At 37.6% G+C, this 14,439-nt stretch overlaps 1 protein-coding gene across 4 annotated transcripts in view; it reads left to right on the forward strand.

The window, feature by feature from the left end:
• grid1a (glutamate receptor, ionotropic, delta 1a) overlaps positions 1-14,439 on the forward strand; it is a 386,141-nt gene that overhangs the window by 263,593 nt on the left and 108,109 nt on the right. For all 4 annotated transcript variants that reach the window (XM_067455445.1, XM_067455446.1, XM_067455443.1 and 1 more), the window contains exon 4: positions 3,635-3,840. In XM_067455445.1, coding sequence (XP_067311546.1) covers positions 3,635-3,840 — 206 coding nt within the window. The remainder of the gene's footprint in view (positions 1-3,634; positions 3,841-14,439) is intronic.

The raw sequence follows: 14,439 nt of genomic DNA on the forward strand, positions 1-14,439 counted from the left end.
CAAATCTGCCGCCCGTCTAATTTCGGCGATCGTTTCTCTCCCCACTTCCTCAGTTTCTTCATTTATATCCCCCAATAAATCTGCCTGATATGCTTGCAGGACGGCCACCGTATGTAAACAGGCGGCCGCCTGCCCGGCTGCCGAGTACGCCCTGCCCACCAGCGCTGATGTTGTTCTTACGGGCTTGGTGGGCAGCTGCGGGGCTTGCAGCGACGATGCTGACTCGGGGGAGAGATAGCTCGCGAGCGTCTCTTCCACCCGCGGCATCGCCGCATAACCATGAGCCTTCAACCCGTTTATATTTGAATATTCAGATGTTGACGGGTTGAAAACTCGGGCTGACGCTGGTTTAGCCCAGGACCTCGACACCTCGGTGTGAAGGTCCGGGAAAAATGGCAAGCCCCGCTTAGGAGGTTGTGTATATGAGGGCAGAAATCTTTCATCTAGCCTGCTTGTGTGCTTTTGTGACTCATAACGCTCGGCCGGCCAGTCTAAACTTAATCTGGCAACGGCGCGAGTGACAACCTCCATTAGCTCCTCCTGTGCGTGTGTGTGTAATGGTGGAAGTAGTTCGTCAGTTTCATTTACGCTTACAACATCCAGTTCCTCGGAACTGGAGTGCTGCAGCTGATCTTGTGCCTCAGCGCGAGCGGAAGAAACCGCAGAGCGTGCTTCCAACTCGCGAGCTGAGGCTTGAGATCCAGCGGGTAAGGGCAGAGATAGGGGATCACCCGTCTCTAACCCCGCCACCAGATCTAACTGCGATCCCCAAGACGCGAGCCTTCGCTGTGCCTCGGCAGCAGCGGGACCCGAGCCCTGAGGACCGCGAGCCAAAGCACTCTCCTCGAAGAGTGCCCGGCGTGATCTTAATGTACGCATTGGGAGACTCTCGCAATGCTCGCAGCCAACCCCCTCGAGAGCTGACTGGGCATGCTCGAGCCCCAAACACATAACGCACAGGTCGTGTGTATCTCCGCCCGTGATGTAACGAGGGCAGGGAGGAACACAACGCCTGAACTGACTAGACATTCTCTTTTCTCTTTTGACACACACACAATAAATGGACATACAATATCACACAGAGCGCTTGTGAAGACACAGAAGCTAGTGACTGTTTGGTCCGGGCATGCTTTATAGCTTCCTGGTCGATGACGTCACCCGCCCGTGACGTATCGTCCCGCTATTGGACTGATTACACAAGTGCTTCATGACGTGGCACGCAGAGGCGTCCCCTAGCGTTTCGACGCAGCTCGAAGTTCCCTCGAGATAGGGAACTAGCTTACTATGATTATTGTCAGTTATGCTGAAAGGGTTTTCATTAGTGTATTTAGTCCAACTTCTTTGCACAAGTGCTCAAATGATTAGACTTTCTTATTGGTTGTTGTTTTGAGAGCACACCGAGGCTGTTGTGGGCCACATAATGTTTTGATTGTCAGTTGTCATGTGTAACCGGTCCTACTCAACCTGCTCGGAGCGGGATTCGAAATGCCGCTCTCCAGGAAGCCTAAAGACCGTAGCGTCTAGCGTCAGTTGCTAGGGTGTCTCTTGAGATCAGGGGAGTGAGGTTTACAAGCACAGCTCTTATTGGCCTTTGACAGTTACACATGAAAACTCTTTGTAGGTTGTAGTATACCGCAATGCACAGAGGGTGGGCCATAATCAAGTATATCAAGTACACACTCACACATATGTGGTCTTTGATCATTCTTGATGTCTAATTAGCTTTGCTGTGTTGCAATATAATCCTGAAAACTGGACCATGTGGTTGTCTGAATAAATTATGTCTGAAGCAAAAGGTTGATGTTAGACATGGAAGAAAGGACAGGCAATTTCATTTTATACATTAGATAATATATCTGATGATATGTTTGATAATTATTATTAACAAACCAAAAAATTATCATACAATGCAGATATAGCTCATTATATGTGACAGGAAATGTTTTGAAAAGTTGATATGAATCAGTTATTATGTTTGCTTAACCAGAATGTTTTACAACAGTGGTTGTTAACCCAAAAATGGTTCACAGCTCTGTTAGGAAGCATGAAAAACTACTGAAACTAATCATAATGGTTGATAATTAGGATTGCAAAATAAGCTATTTCAAATAGAAATGTAAGAAATGTATTTCAATTAATCATAAAACAGCCCTGATATGTCACTAGACATTAAGAAATCATGTTAATTTCAAATACTTGTATCACTGACAACAGTAGACCGGCCAGAATATTGTCATTTAAAAGTTGTTGTTGCAGCCCTCAACTGATGTTGATGTTGTCATGTTGTGTTTTGGCCTGAAGCTCCGCCCTCCACTTATCAACCAATCACAAAGTCAGTAGTGTTTCAGCATCCGGGTTGCCAGATCTGCTCTAGTTACCACAGCTACAGCTACAAACGCGCCTCCTGGATCCTGCAGCTATCTGGCAACCTCGAGTCAGGGGGAGAGGGAGAGGGGAAACACCGCTCTACAGTCATTTGAATGTGATTGCAGTACCAGTTTTTGGCCACAATCTTACATACACTTCCATTAAAATAGCTTTTCACATCCAAACAAGCAGGAAACATGACATGACATGCCCACATCCTTAAAAAATATGGACAAACAAAATAACACAGGATAAAAGAAAATAGTTACCAGACAAACGGATTTGCTGATCAGTCGTACTTCTGATGTTGTTTGTGCATTTAGGAAATATTTATTCAGTTTTCATTTATCATGTAGTTCATCAATAAATATAATTATTATTTTTTTCAATGAGAAGTGTTGTTTTGCCACTTGGTGTCCACTGCAAAATCGTATATCTGAAAAATTAGCTTATACGTAGACAGTTTCCGATTTGTTTGCAGGGGAGAAGGCAGCTGTCAACTCCAGACGGGCTAAACATTTTCTCTCCCTCTTAATGCGTTTTATCAGTCTGTTTTTCTTCCTTACTTTGACAGGTTCTTGAAAGTATTCTGTTTCTTCTCCCTTTTTTCAACAAGCAGTGAATAAAAGACGAAAGGGAAAGTGTAAAGATGCAGACAAGTTATAGCTCTTTGCAACATTCTGACTGCCTCAATGTCATGCCATGAAAATGTAATTACAGCTCGAAGTGAAGACCATAAATGTACACAGTTAAGTTGAAGTATTCATGCATTTTTATGATTGGTCTATATTGCTCTAATTAGACATTAAAATCTCATTCTCACATTTTGACCCTCTTAGAGCACGGTTCTTGTGTCCTTTCTGTGAGTAGATGGTTTGAAATCTCAATGCCAGACGATTAAGCCATCAAAAAGCCACTTCTGTAGACTGAGCTGAGCACAACGTGACTTGAAATCCGTGATGTGCAAAAGGGCAACAAAACAGGATTTCCAGAGCAAGGAAGAGACTCTCCTTTCTAAAGTTAAAGCAATCTCTAAAACTAGATATTTTTACAGATCTTGCTATCCCTTTTAGCATAATATCTCTAAAGCAAATTTACAATTATATGAAGTTATTCTGTCGGGAAACCTCTGATCTTGAATCAGATGTTCAGTCTATTTGATCTAGTTTCACCTCACTCTTCATCTTAAATACTGTTTTAGCTTTCTGCCAGAGTCTTGGTTTTTAACCACAATCTTTTGCTTTTTCTCACATTCTGCCTGTTTCAGACGTGCGGGGAATGCGTGGATTTCTGGACCAGGCGTCTCGAATGGGTTTGGATGTGTCTCTACAGCAGGTTGACCGGAATGTGACGAAAGTCTTTTCTACCCTGTTCAGCACAATGAGGATGGAGGAGCTGAACCGTTACCGGGACACGCTCAGACGGGCCATTCTGCTGCTCAGTCCTCGCACTGCCCAGGTCTTCATACACCAGGTACGAGCCATTGTAACAGCAGTTCAGAAGTGATACTTGTATAGATGGAAAAAATAAAAAAAATAATAATAATTTATTAATATGTGTGTGTGTGTGTGTGTGTGTGTGTGTGTGTGTGTGTGTGTGTGTGTGTGTGTGTGTGTGTGTGTGTGTGTATGTATATATATATATATATATATATATATATATATATATATATATATATATATATATATATATATATATATATATATATATATATATATTCTTGTTAGGGTTGGATTTGTGTCAAATTAAGCACAACAGAAGTCTGTAGACATCTACAGAAAGTCCTGATTTAGATTTTATTTGATTAAACTGTGTGTTTGTGTTGTCTACGGTAGTGCTGTGCGATATTGAAAAATAAAAGTGATATTCAATAACTTGTTAAATAATCCGATATGAGATACAGATATTGCTATTAGTGTGTAAAATCTATTTAAATTCTATTATAAAAAAAAAAAAATGAGAATGATACCATTTATGTGTTTCACATTCTTTCTGGGAAAATAGAGCATTGATACAACTTCTGAAAGTGACCAGCAGTGTTTTAGAAAAAAATGATTGTCACAAATCTGACAATATAATTTTAACATCAATGTAAACAAACAAAAAATGTAATGCAAATATTTAAATACCAAAAACTCTTTCCTTCACTTGGTAACAGATAGTCATATCAACCTAAACCTTACCATCAAGAATATCCAATTAAACATGAACACCTGAACTAGGGGTGGATGATTATTTTTGTTATTTTATTTAATCTTTGTTATTAAAAACAGTAAAAACAGTCTTCACATGAATTAAATATACACTGATACATAATAATGCTACAAATTTTATTTAGCAAAAAGAGCACTGAGTGATTTTTTTTGCTTTTGTTGTTTGACAGACAGCGACAGGTTTCCTGTAGTAGCTGCCTGTCACTTTAAGAGCTAATGCATGGATCCTATTGAGACGCATTCGGCTTCTTTTCTGAAACTGATATCCTTCACTTAAAGCATAACCGATTGGGTTTACATGAATACTAATCAAGACAGCTGTTGTGACAAAACTGTGTTTGTAATCACAAGGATGAAGTAGCCTATTAAAATCATTCAGATATTGCGTGCCATTGCGATATGCATATTGCGATATGTACATTTTGCAATAATTTCGATATATTGCACAGCCCTAGTCTACAGCATAGTGTTGTTTGTTGTCTGCTAATAAGTCCTTTTTGAATGAAGTTTTTGCTGGAGAAGCACATGGATTGTTGTGCCAAATGGGCTGGAAAATAACTAAAGTGGCTCATCCTGTGCATTGCATTCTGTTTAGCTGTAATCTCTGCAAAATGATCTGAACACTTTATGATTGAAAGAGTAGAGAATCGTGTTTAAATTTGCGGGAGCTATTTGGGAAAGCTGCGTTTGGGATTTGGAAGGTTGTTGGTTTGAATCCTGATAGGGATGTGTGAAGGACTGATGACTTATGACTGAGTATCAGGAGATACTGTTTATATCAAAATCCCTCACCCTGCTGTGGTCACTGCCATAGGGCCCTCAAGAAAGAGATGAGTGACTCTTCCAGCTATTACAGTCCCAGATTACATTTTGTTACAGATTTATTTTGAAAGTCCACTTTAGTCATAACTTTGCAACTACATGTCAACTACTGTAGCTCTCATTAAAGTATTAGTAGAATAAGTTACTTGCAAAGATACTTACAGTCAGTAGAATGTATATGGATGCATCATCAAGTGTATAATAAAGTGTTAGCAGATATTAAGCAGACAGTCTACTAATACTCTGACTGGTAGTTGTTGACATGTAGTCTAAATGTAATGTGTAAAGTGGGCCATCGGAATAAAGTGTTACACAATCATACACTTGTGGAGTCTTTACAGGACATTTTTGCAAATTTATTTATGTACACTTTTTTTTTTATGTCTTAATGTAAAATTGATGAGAGGGTTGAAAACTGCTCATTTTATCAGACAGCCACCTTGTGAAATTGAGAATTGCATACGTCCACATATGTAACTGAATCATGTGAAGTGAGCACTCAGTGTCCCTGAAAATATTTGTTACATTTTCAGTAAAAAAAACTGGCTGCTGTGGTTGCTAGACATTTACCGTAGAAAATACTGTAGCAACATTTTAGGTGTTAGAGATTTAAGTAAAATTTATAGTAAAAAAAAAAAAAAAAAGTATTCCATTACCTGAAATAATGTTAAATTACCAACCTACTGAAATGTTAGTATTTGTTATGTATTTGGTATATACTGACAACCACCAAACACTTTGGTGATGAGTCTCACATGATGGATCAAAGCTCATCACAGATTTTCCACAAGCTGAGGAGGACAATACTTGTAAAGAAAGTACACATCATTCACGCAAACACTAAACACCATCATGGTAAAAAAACAAAAACATCAATAGACATTATTTTAACAACATTCGATGTAACATAAAACCATTATGTACATTGGACGGGTTAGAAAAAACTAAAAAGAAACTAAACTGAAAATAAATTATCATAATTGATGTATTATACATAATATTTAATCAAAACATATTTTTGCTACATATCTATTGCAGAATTGACTAGATCAAAATGGAAGATGTAATGAAAATCATTATTTGTTATTATTCATATTTTGAACTGCTTGTGAATCACAAGGTGTAGTGCTTGCTTTTACACCTCTAACAAATCCTTGATTTCCAGCTCAGCAGTGTATATGGGTCAACAACGAGATATCACAATCTTTGGTGTCTGCATCAAATAAAGTTTACAAAAGTAATTTTCATTAAAAGACATGTTTACTTTAATTTTTTTTTTTTAAATCGACATATGGGGGAAATAATGTGCTATATCTTTAATATAAATATAATACACTATACCTTTATAATGTCTCAATATAGTTATCATACTTGGTGTGAACAGGCACCAAGGAAAAGAGAATAGTCCAATAGGTCAAAAGAGACCATTGAGGGCATTCTCTACCCAAAATACCCATCCTGATAACATCATTTATGCTGACAAACAAGAAGTATTCATAAATATAGCTGCAAGGTGTAATTTTTGAAGCCGAGCAAGTTGGAAAGAAAGTGACAAGCTAAGCTAGCATTGCAGAACGCATCAGAACAGTAGAATAAAATGCTTATTAATTTTTAACAATCTGCTTCTGCCGTCATTTCAAACTAACTTAATGATACAGTATTTAATAATACTAAAAACATTGCAATCATGGGAACAATGGCATTATTATCTATTATCAAAATAAAGAAAAAGAATAACAAACCATGGTAACAGTGTAACGGATATAGTTATGTAAAAATCATACTAAATGTGATTATATTTTAAATGTTTTTTATTTTCTGACAAAAACTTCTTACTGACAAATTGGTAAAACCCAGTGGTTTGAAGGATAGTGGCAAATTATAAAGATTTAAAAATTAAAATGTATTCATATTTATGGCTGAAGTCTTTTAATGTCATCAGATGATTCCTGTTTTAAATATGCCTAATAAGATTTTCTGATACATAAATATTGTTACACTCAATGGCATTTTAGTGGGTGTCTTCAGTAAAGCATGGTAAAAAAAAAGTATGATAGTCAAATTAAACAGGACACATAAAAATGTACAGAAGAAAAAAAACTAAATGTAAAGCCATATAACACATTTATTTGTTTCATTTATTAGTTTCATCTTGACCCAATTGTGTTTGGGTTTGCTTAGCTATACTAGGGGTAAAAAATTGTACTCCAAAGTTCAGTAAAGCTGATGAAAATCTCTCTTTAGGTACATCTGCGTGTCTGTGTGTGTTATTAGATACAATATTATTTAATTATTTAAAATGCAACATTCTGTTTAACAGAAAAGTGAGTCATGTCAGTGTGTGCAAAAAGTTATGTAGTAGCGCCAGAAAAGTTTAAAAGGTTGGGGTTTTTAAATTATTATTTTTTATTTTTTTTTAAAGAAAGAAATAAAATATTGTATTCAGCAAGGATGCATTAAATAGATCTAAGCTATAAACAATAAAGGCTTTTGATAATGTTTTTTATAACAAATGTCTACATTTGTTATAAAAACTCACTAAAGGATCATGTAACATACTGGCGAAATGGCTGCTGAAAAGTCTGCTTTGCCATCAGAGTAATAAATTACATTTTAAAACATAAAAATACAAAACAGGTCATTTAAATTCTCAGTATTGCTGTCTTTAGTGTAAAACATTGAAATATCTTACTAATTCCACAATTTTGAACAGTAGTGTAAGTATGAAAACACTAACAGATTTTGGCTTGTGATCCTCTCAGTTTGAAAGTTGAAAATTATAAATCATCAGCTATATCATGTTTTGTTTTTTAAATCTACTGATATCTACAGGTTTGGGTAAGGCTTGGTGTTAGCAAATATCATCACCTCCGTATAAAAATCATTGTATGTATAAAACAGCCTCACTAATATAGTGAAACCAGTGTGTGTGTGTGTGTGTGTGTGTGTGTGTGTGTGTGTGTGTGTGTGTGTGTGTGTGTGTGTGTGTGTGTGTGTGTGTGTGCGTGCGTGCGTGCGTGCGTGCGTGCGTGCGTGCGTGCGTGCGTGCGTGCGTGCGTGCGTGCGTGTGTGTGTGTGTGTGTGTGTGTGTGTGTGTGTGTGTGTGTGTGTGTGTGTGTGTGTGTGTGTGCTGAGATTGAACCTAGAGCTAGTTTGGACAGCAGGTTCCTCTGCTGGTTAGCAGTGTGACAGCTGAGAGATAGAGTTCTTTGGAGCAGTAAAACATCCTGGGAGTTCTCTGCAATAGTCTTAAAGTCTAAATTGAACTCTGAGTAGTTGAGGGAATGAGTTTGCCATGCCATCTTTCTCTTGCTTTAAGCCCTGTGGGCAGTACTCTTATCTGAATAACCTTGTCTATTTGAGGAAGTCTTGTATATATGTGTATTTCCATGGTGATTTGCTGCTCTGAGACACGGTCAGATAAACAGCTGGGTTCAGAGAGCTGCTATCAGTGTTTTAGGGAGGTTTTCCATGCTCTGATTCGTCTATGGCTCTCTATGCGATTCACACAGCCATTACCACCGTTGTGCGTTAGGTCGAGCATGTCGGCCTGTCAGGACTTGCAGAGAGAGGTGGAAAATAGCCAAGGACACAAGGTATCCATCCAGTACATATAGTCATTTAGTCATTGTCATTTAATAGCCATCCACTCGTGCATGTGGACACATTTTTACCCGGGCCCAAGCACAAACTATCCAAGAACGACTGGATATAGCAAGAGATGCATCTGATCTTTGAAAATCCATGACTTCTCGAGAGCCATGAGCCCATTAGCCAGATGACTCTGGCTCAATCTAAAGTCTCCCTGTTGTGGTACACAGTGTAAGCTGCTAAATGGACGGTCTAACAAAAACATTATTGTAGCCTTAAGCTTATTTATGGTAATTATTAGCGATGCAACAATACAGTTAGTCCACGGTTCAATACAAACCATTGAACCATTTGGTTCAGTTCGTTGTTTTGCTATTCTATTCTTAGGCGACAGGAACAATAAGAGGTAAAGGAGGGTTTTTTTTTTACTTAAAAGACTTGAAAAACCTTACTTAAATGTACAACTTTACTTAAAAATAATTGTACACCTTCGTAGTGTATTGTATAATATAAATATATATATATATATATATTTCCCTTGTCTTTTGTTGTTTTATTAACATAATTCTAGAGGTGAACTGTCCCTTTAAGGACAAGTGTTCACAACCTGCTCGCATCTCATATACAGACACGCAGATTTTACTTTCACTTTAGACATATCCGACTGGGTTTATTTATGTTAACCTTGTGTGTCTTTGACCGTATTAGCGCAGTAAGACTACTTAGTCCAGTAATCTAAGTAGTAAACTAACAGGCTTTTAGTGCGAGCGCTCAGCTCATGTAAAACAGTGCATAAGCATGCAAATTAAATGTTTAAACGGCAAGGCTTTAAAACTCATACAAATAATGAACTTTCGTGATTGTGAATAACTATAGTTTTCCGTGAGTATAACTCTCTGAGACCAGCATTTCAAGCGTGGCTAAACACCCGCTAACTTTAGTGCAGTGATTGGATATTTGATCATATCAGCGAGTAGACTCACAGGCAAACAGAGCGAAATAAACGGAGAGAAATATTTCCAACGGAGAGAAATGAAAATAATTAATTAAATGCAAAACTGAAAAAAAAAAGCAATTCACAAGCGAGTACTGAACCCGGAATGCTATAACGAACGGTTCAAAATTATATTGAGAATTGTGGCATCCCTAGTAATTAAACATCTTTTTTTGTTTGTTTTTTCTCTTTGATCTGTAGTTACTAGTATTTGAATGCTAGTTGCCTTGGTTTTAATGGATCATAGTAAAGATCGGTGGAGGTTATCACTATAATGAGTAACTAGATGAAAAATGCAGAAAAAATATGTATCTGTATCTGTTGTTATATGAAACAAAGGCTTCTGGTGGCCCCAAGGGCGATTAAGCACACGTCTGGTTTATATGTCATTTCTTTTGTTCTGCTGAACAGATACGGATTATATACCTGTGCCATGTGTTTTTGCCAGGGTGAGCAATTTCAAAGAGTCCTGGCTGGTGTTTAGCTTTTGTTTGTAATAAGCTCTAGCAAGTACTGTTTGTCAGTATTGTAATTATTTAGAGTGGACATAATGGCTTAAATCGTATATGCTGGAAATAAGGTTGCTATGAGATTACCGATATTACGGGATTATGCTTATATAGTACAAATATAAGAATCAAGAATCACAGATATCATTGAAATAAAAAAGTTATATAGTTTTTTTTTTTTGTTTTTTTTTTTGTCAATTAAACAGCATAGTATTCATCTAATAACCTACTACAGTTTGTAATGTAAATTAAACCAGCACACTGTCGATTAACATTACTTTGACAAAATCAAGAGCAGCGAGTGTTTTTTATGTTTTCATAATCAGAATCTGCCCTACTTCAAACCGTCAAGTAGAGTTGTGCTTTATAACTTTTGTGTTTTTCTAAGCAATGACTCGTATAAGACATGCAAGTAGGGACTAGAATACAAGACCAGGGGCTGGTTGCATAAACTACTTAGACTAGTCTTAAAAGCAAGTCATTGATTTCTTTCTTTTTAAAATCAGTTACATAAAATGGTAGATTGGTTTAATTTGAATTAGGGTCCTTTCACATCTGCCTCATTTAGTTCGGTTGATTCGTACTAGAGTTCGTTGAATCGTACTAGAGTACGTTTCCCTCTTTGGTGTAGTTCGTTTGGTCAGGTCTGAAAGCAGCAATCGCACTCGGGTGCGCACCAAAAGCGGACCAAACAAGCGGTACGCTTTCAAACGAACTCTGGAGCGGTTTGTTTGTGGTGAGATCGTGATCCGACCTTGAACAGAACCAACTGCAAAAGTACTGATCATTTTTGGACTAAACCAGCTGCCGTAGTTAGCTGCGCTGACATTGTGTGCATGACATTATTACCTGATAGATCGTTGAAAATATATTTGGGAAGATGAGCATGTCAGTTATTATTAATGCATTAAGAATAATTAAGGCATGCCTCCGCTTGAAGTGACGAGTGATGCACGCTCGGCGTCTGCAGTGCATTTGACCGTTGTTTTCAAGTCGCATCCGCGCTTCATTATAAAAATGTATTGTTTGCATACTGTGGTAAATACACACAGTGTAGTAGATTATGGCCAGGGACAAAACTGGCCCGCGCAATCGTCTCTCCATAGTGTTATTATAGTTTGCTGGGTTTGCCTCTTCTGTTGGAATTTTTCCACACGCAAATGCTGACCAATCGAAAAGCAGTTTAGGAAATACGCCATGGCCAATGAGTGATGTGGATGTTGTCATGTGCCTGCGTTTTGGTTCGTTTCAACTGGTTCGGATCAAAGCAATCAGTGTGGTGTGAAAAGGAACCAAAAAAGCTGAAAAATGCAACAATGTATAATTGTTTGCCCTTGGTTCGGACCAAATGAACCGAACTAGAGATGTGAAAGCACCCTTAGAAAAGTAAGACTGATTACATTTTGACTAATTGCTAGTTGGACAAATTAGTGCTTAAGACACAGTCTTAACATAGGTGATAAGTTTATGCAACTAGCCCCTGGGGTTTGCTTTTGATTTTGGCCTAGCAACGACCCCGAAGTCTTTAGAAACCGCATAGTAATGCTCCGGCAATCTCTCATATGGCATAATGAGTTTTGCACAGACAAATGCTTGTCACATTTCTTATAACTCATTTTGATAAGTCAGCTGTTGTAGAGTTGTGTTGGGATGTCTCTCTTATAAAAATCATTATCTTTACTACCAGACATAAAGATAATTGTGGACAACACAATTAGACATCTAGCATATTATTTTTTTTCTCATTATGACATGAGTGCTTTACCCTCCCTTGTCTGCAAAACATGAATAGATACACATACACACATACCCTCTTCATATCCTTCAAAAGCAGCCCTAATGAGACTTAGTAGATAATTACCCACATCCAGTTGTATTTTAAAGATTTAATTATTAAAACGCCAATGAAAACTCCCGACGTGCTGATTAAAAAAAGAGAGAGGTTGGGGTAAGACCTGTTAAACGCTCACAGAATGCCAATGAGTCCCAGGCTCATCAATTGTTTTAGTCTGCAAGTCATTGTTTTTGTCAGGAGTATTAGGGGACTCCTGGGATGGGCGTTTGATTTTATTATTTTGTTTATCTAAACATGCAAATTCTTCCGCATCAAGTGGTAAGGAAGTCTCAGCAGAAATAATACTTGCAAACAAAATTTCATACTTTGTTGAAGCCATAATGAGGCTGGATATAAAATCGCTTAAATGAAAGTAATATTCCTCTAAACTCTAATTTCTCTCCCAGTCTGTGTGTTATTAATGAAAACATACACAAACCAGCAGTGAAATGAAATTTCAGCTCACAGTTTACTGGACCATGACTAGATTCAGCTGGGTATTCAGGAAACCTAATGATATTTTTCATTGGTGATTTTATTTTTTTATTTTTTTTCCCTTCACTATGAGATGACATCTGTGGTGATTTAATTCTGCATTCTGCTGCAACACTATTCAAATACAAGAGTGCGTCATTCCAATTTCATAGACAAGGCTTTGCATAACATAGTTTGGCAGTTTGTTTATATGCAGTGACATTTCTGTATTGTTTAAAATCAAACAGGTGATATGTTTGAAAGTGGTTGTATCATAGGGATTTATATTTCGCAGCACTGCATGGTTTGTTATTGCTAGTAGTGATTATAGCTGCCATGATAGTTCAGCCGCCCATACACTGAACTGTCCTTGTCATAGCTCTAAAAATAAAGGCATCACTTACAGACCGATGATTGCATACATCTAGACCCTGACAGATGCCTTGTATATTCAGCTGAACGCTTTGGGATTTCACAGTCAACATTGTAAATATTCTGTCTTTACTGTGACCTTTTCACAGATGCTAGAATTAGGGATGGAAACCGTAAGGAATTTAATAATTCTACTTCCAATTCAGATTCCACTTAAAGTTCAGGATAAAGATTCCATGAACAATTCTTATAGTGCTTAGTACTTATTAACAAATACTTCTAATACTACACTGTAAAAAAAATATTTAATTTTTTTACAGTGAGAGCTTCAGAAGAGCCGCTCTGACCGAAACAGAAAAGACCTCAATTGGATAGACCTACAACCAATCAGAGCAATGAAGCGATGCATTATGTTAGTTGTCAAATGTCAACAGAGTTCAACTGCACTTGCCAAGTCCGCGTTTTTTCCCCCCGCCGGTTGTTTTCCATGTCCGCTTGTTGAAGCGACTCTTGTGTGATATTTAGACCCATGAGTGTGCGTTTTAGCAGGCAACCGTTCCAAAATAACACACTTTATCCCTCAAACACCATTTTTTTCCGGAGAACCCCCCCGAGAAGCTATTGTTTTGGGCTGTAGTTGGTTTTGTTGTAAAAACTTGGCAACCCTGTCTGCACGTGTGCTGAAATAAACAATCTTTGCCGGTGTTGTAAAAAAATAAAAGAACAAGCTCTCCGTTTAGGATTCAAACAAATATAATCCAAGCCCTGTTCGTCGTCGTCTAAAGCCCGCCCTGATGATTTCATTGGTCTGAACAGTTTCTGTTCGGGGATAATTACTCCTCTATGGATCGAGGCCAGACCCAACCGCCCGACCTAAAAAGTTCGGCTGGCATCCAGGCTAATAATTACCCAATATGCTTACAAAATCTTTGAATAATATTTGAATAAAGGTTGTCAGTTGTTAAAAAATGTTACTCCATTTTTTTATTTCAGTGAACTAAAAATTTGAAGGCAAAGGTAACTTATTTTTTTACTTTTCTAAAACAAATTTTTATTATTTTTATTTATGTTTCAATTCAAAAGCATAAAGTATTGGTACACAATTCGGTTCTCATTGTGTCTTTAATTAGACATTGTTATGAACAAACAACTAGTCAGATTAAGTGATGAATTGTTCCCATCCATCCATCCATCCATCCATCCATCCATCCATCCATCCATCCATTCTTCTACTAAAACAGTCTACTATCAGTTATTTGATCA

Source organism: Pseudorasbora parva, chromosome 10 (assembly GCF_024679245.1).
Source record: "Pseudorasbora parva isolate DD20220531a chromosome 10, ASM2467924v1, whole genome shotgun sequence".
Taxonomy (NCBI): Eukaryota; Metazoa; Chordata; class Actinopteri; order Cypriniformes; family Gobionidae; genus Pseudorasbora; species Pseudorasbora parva.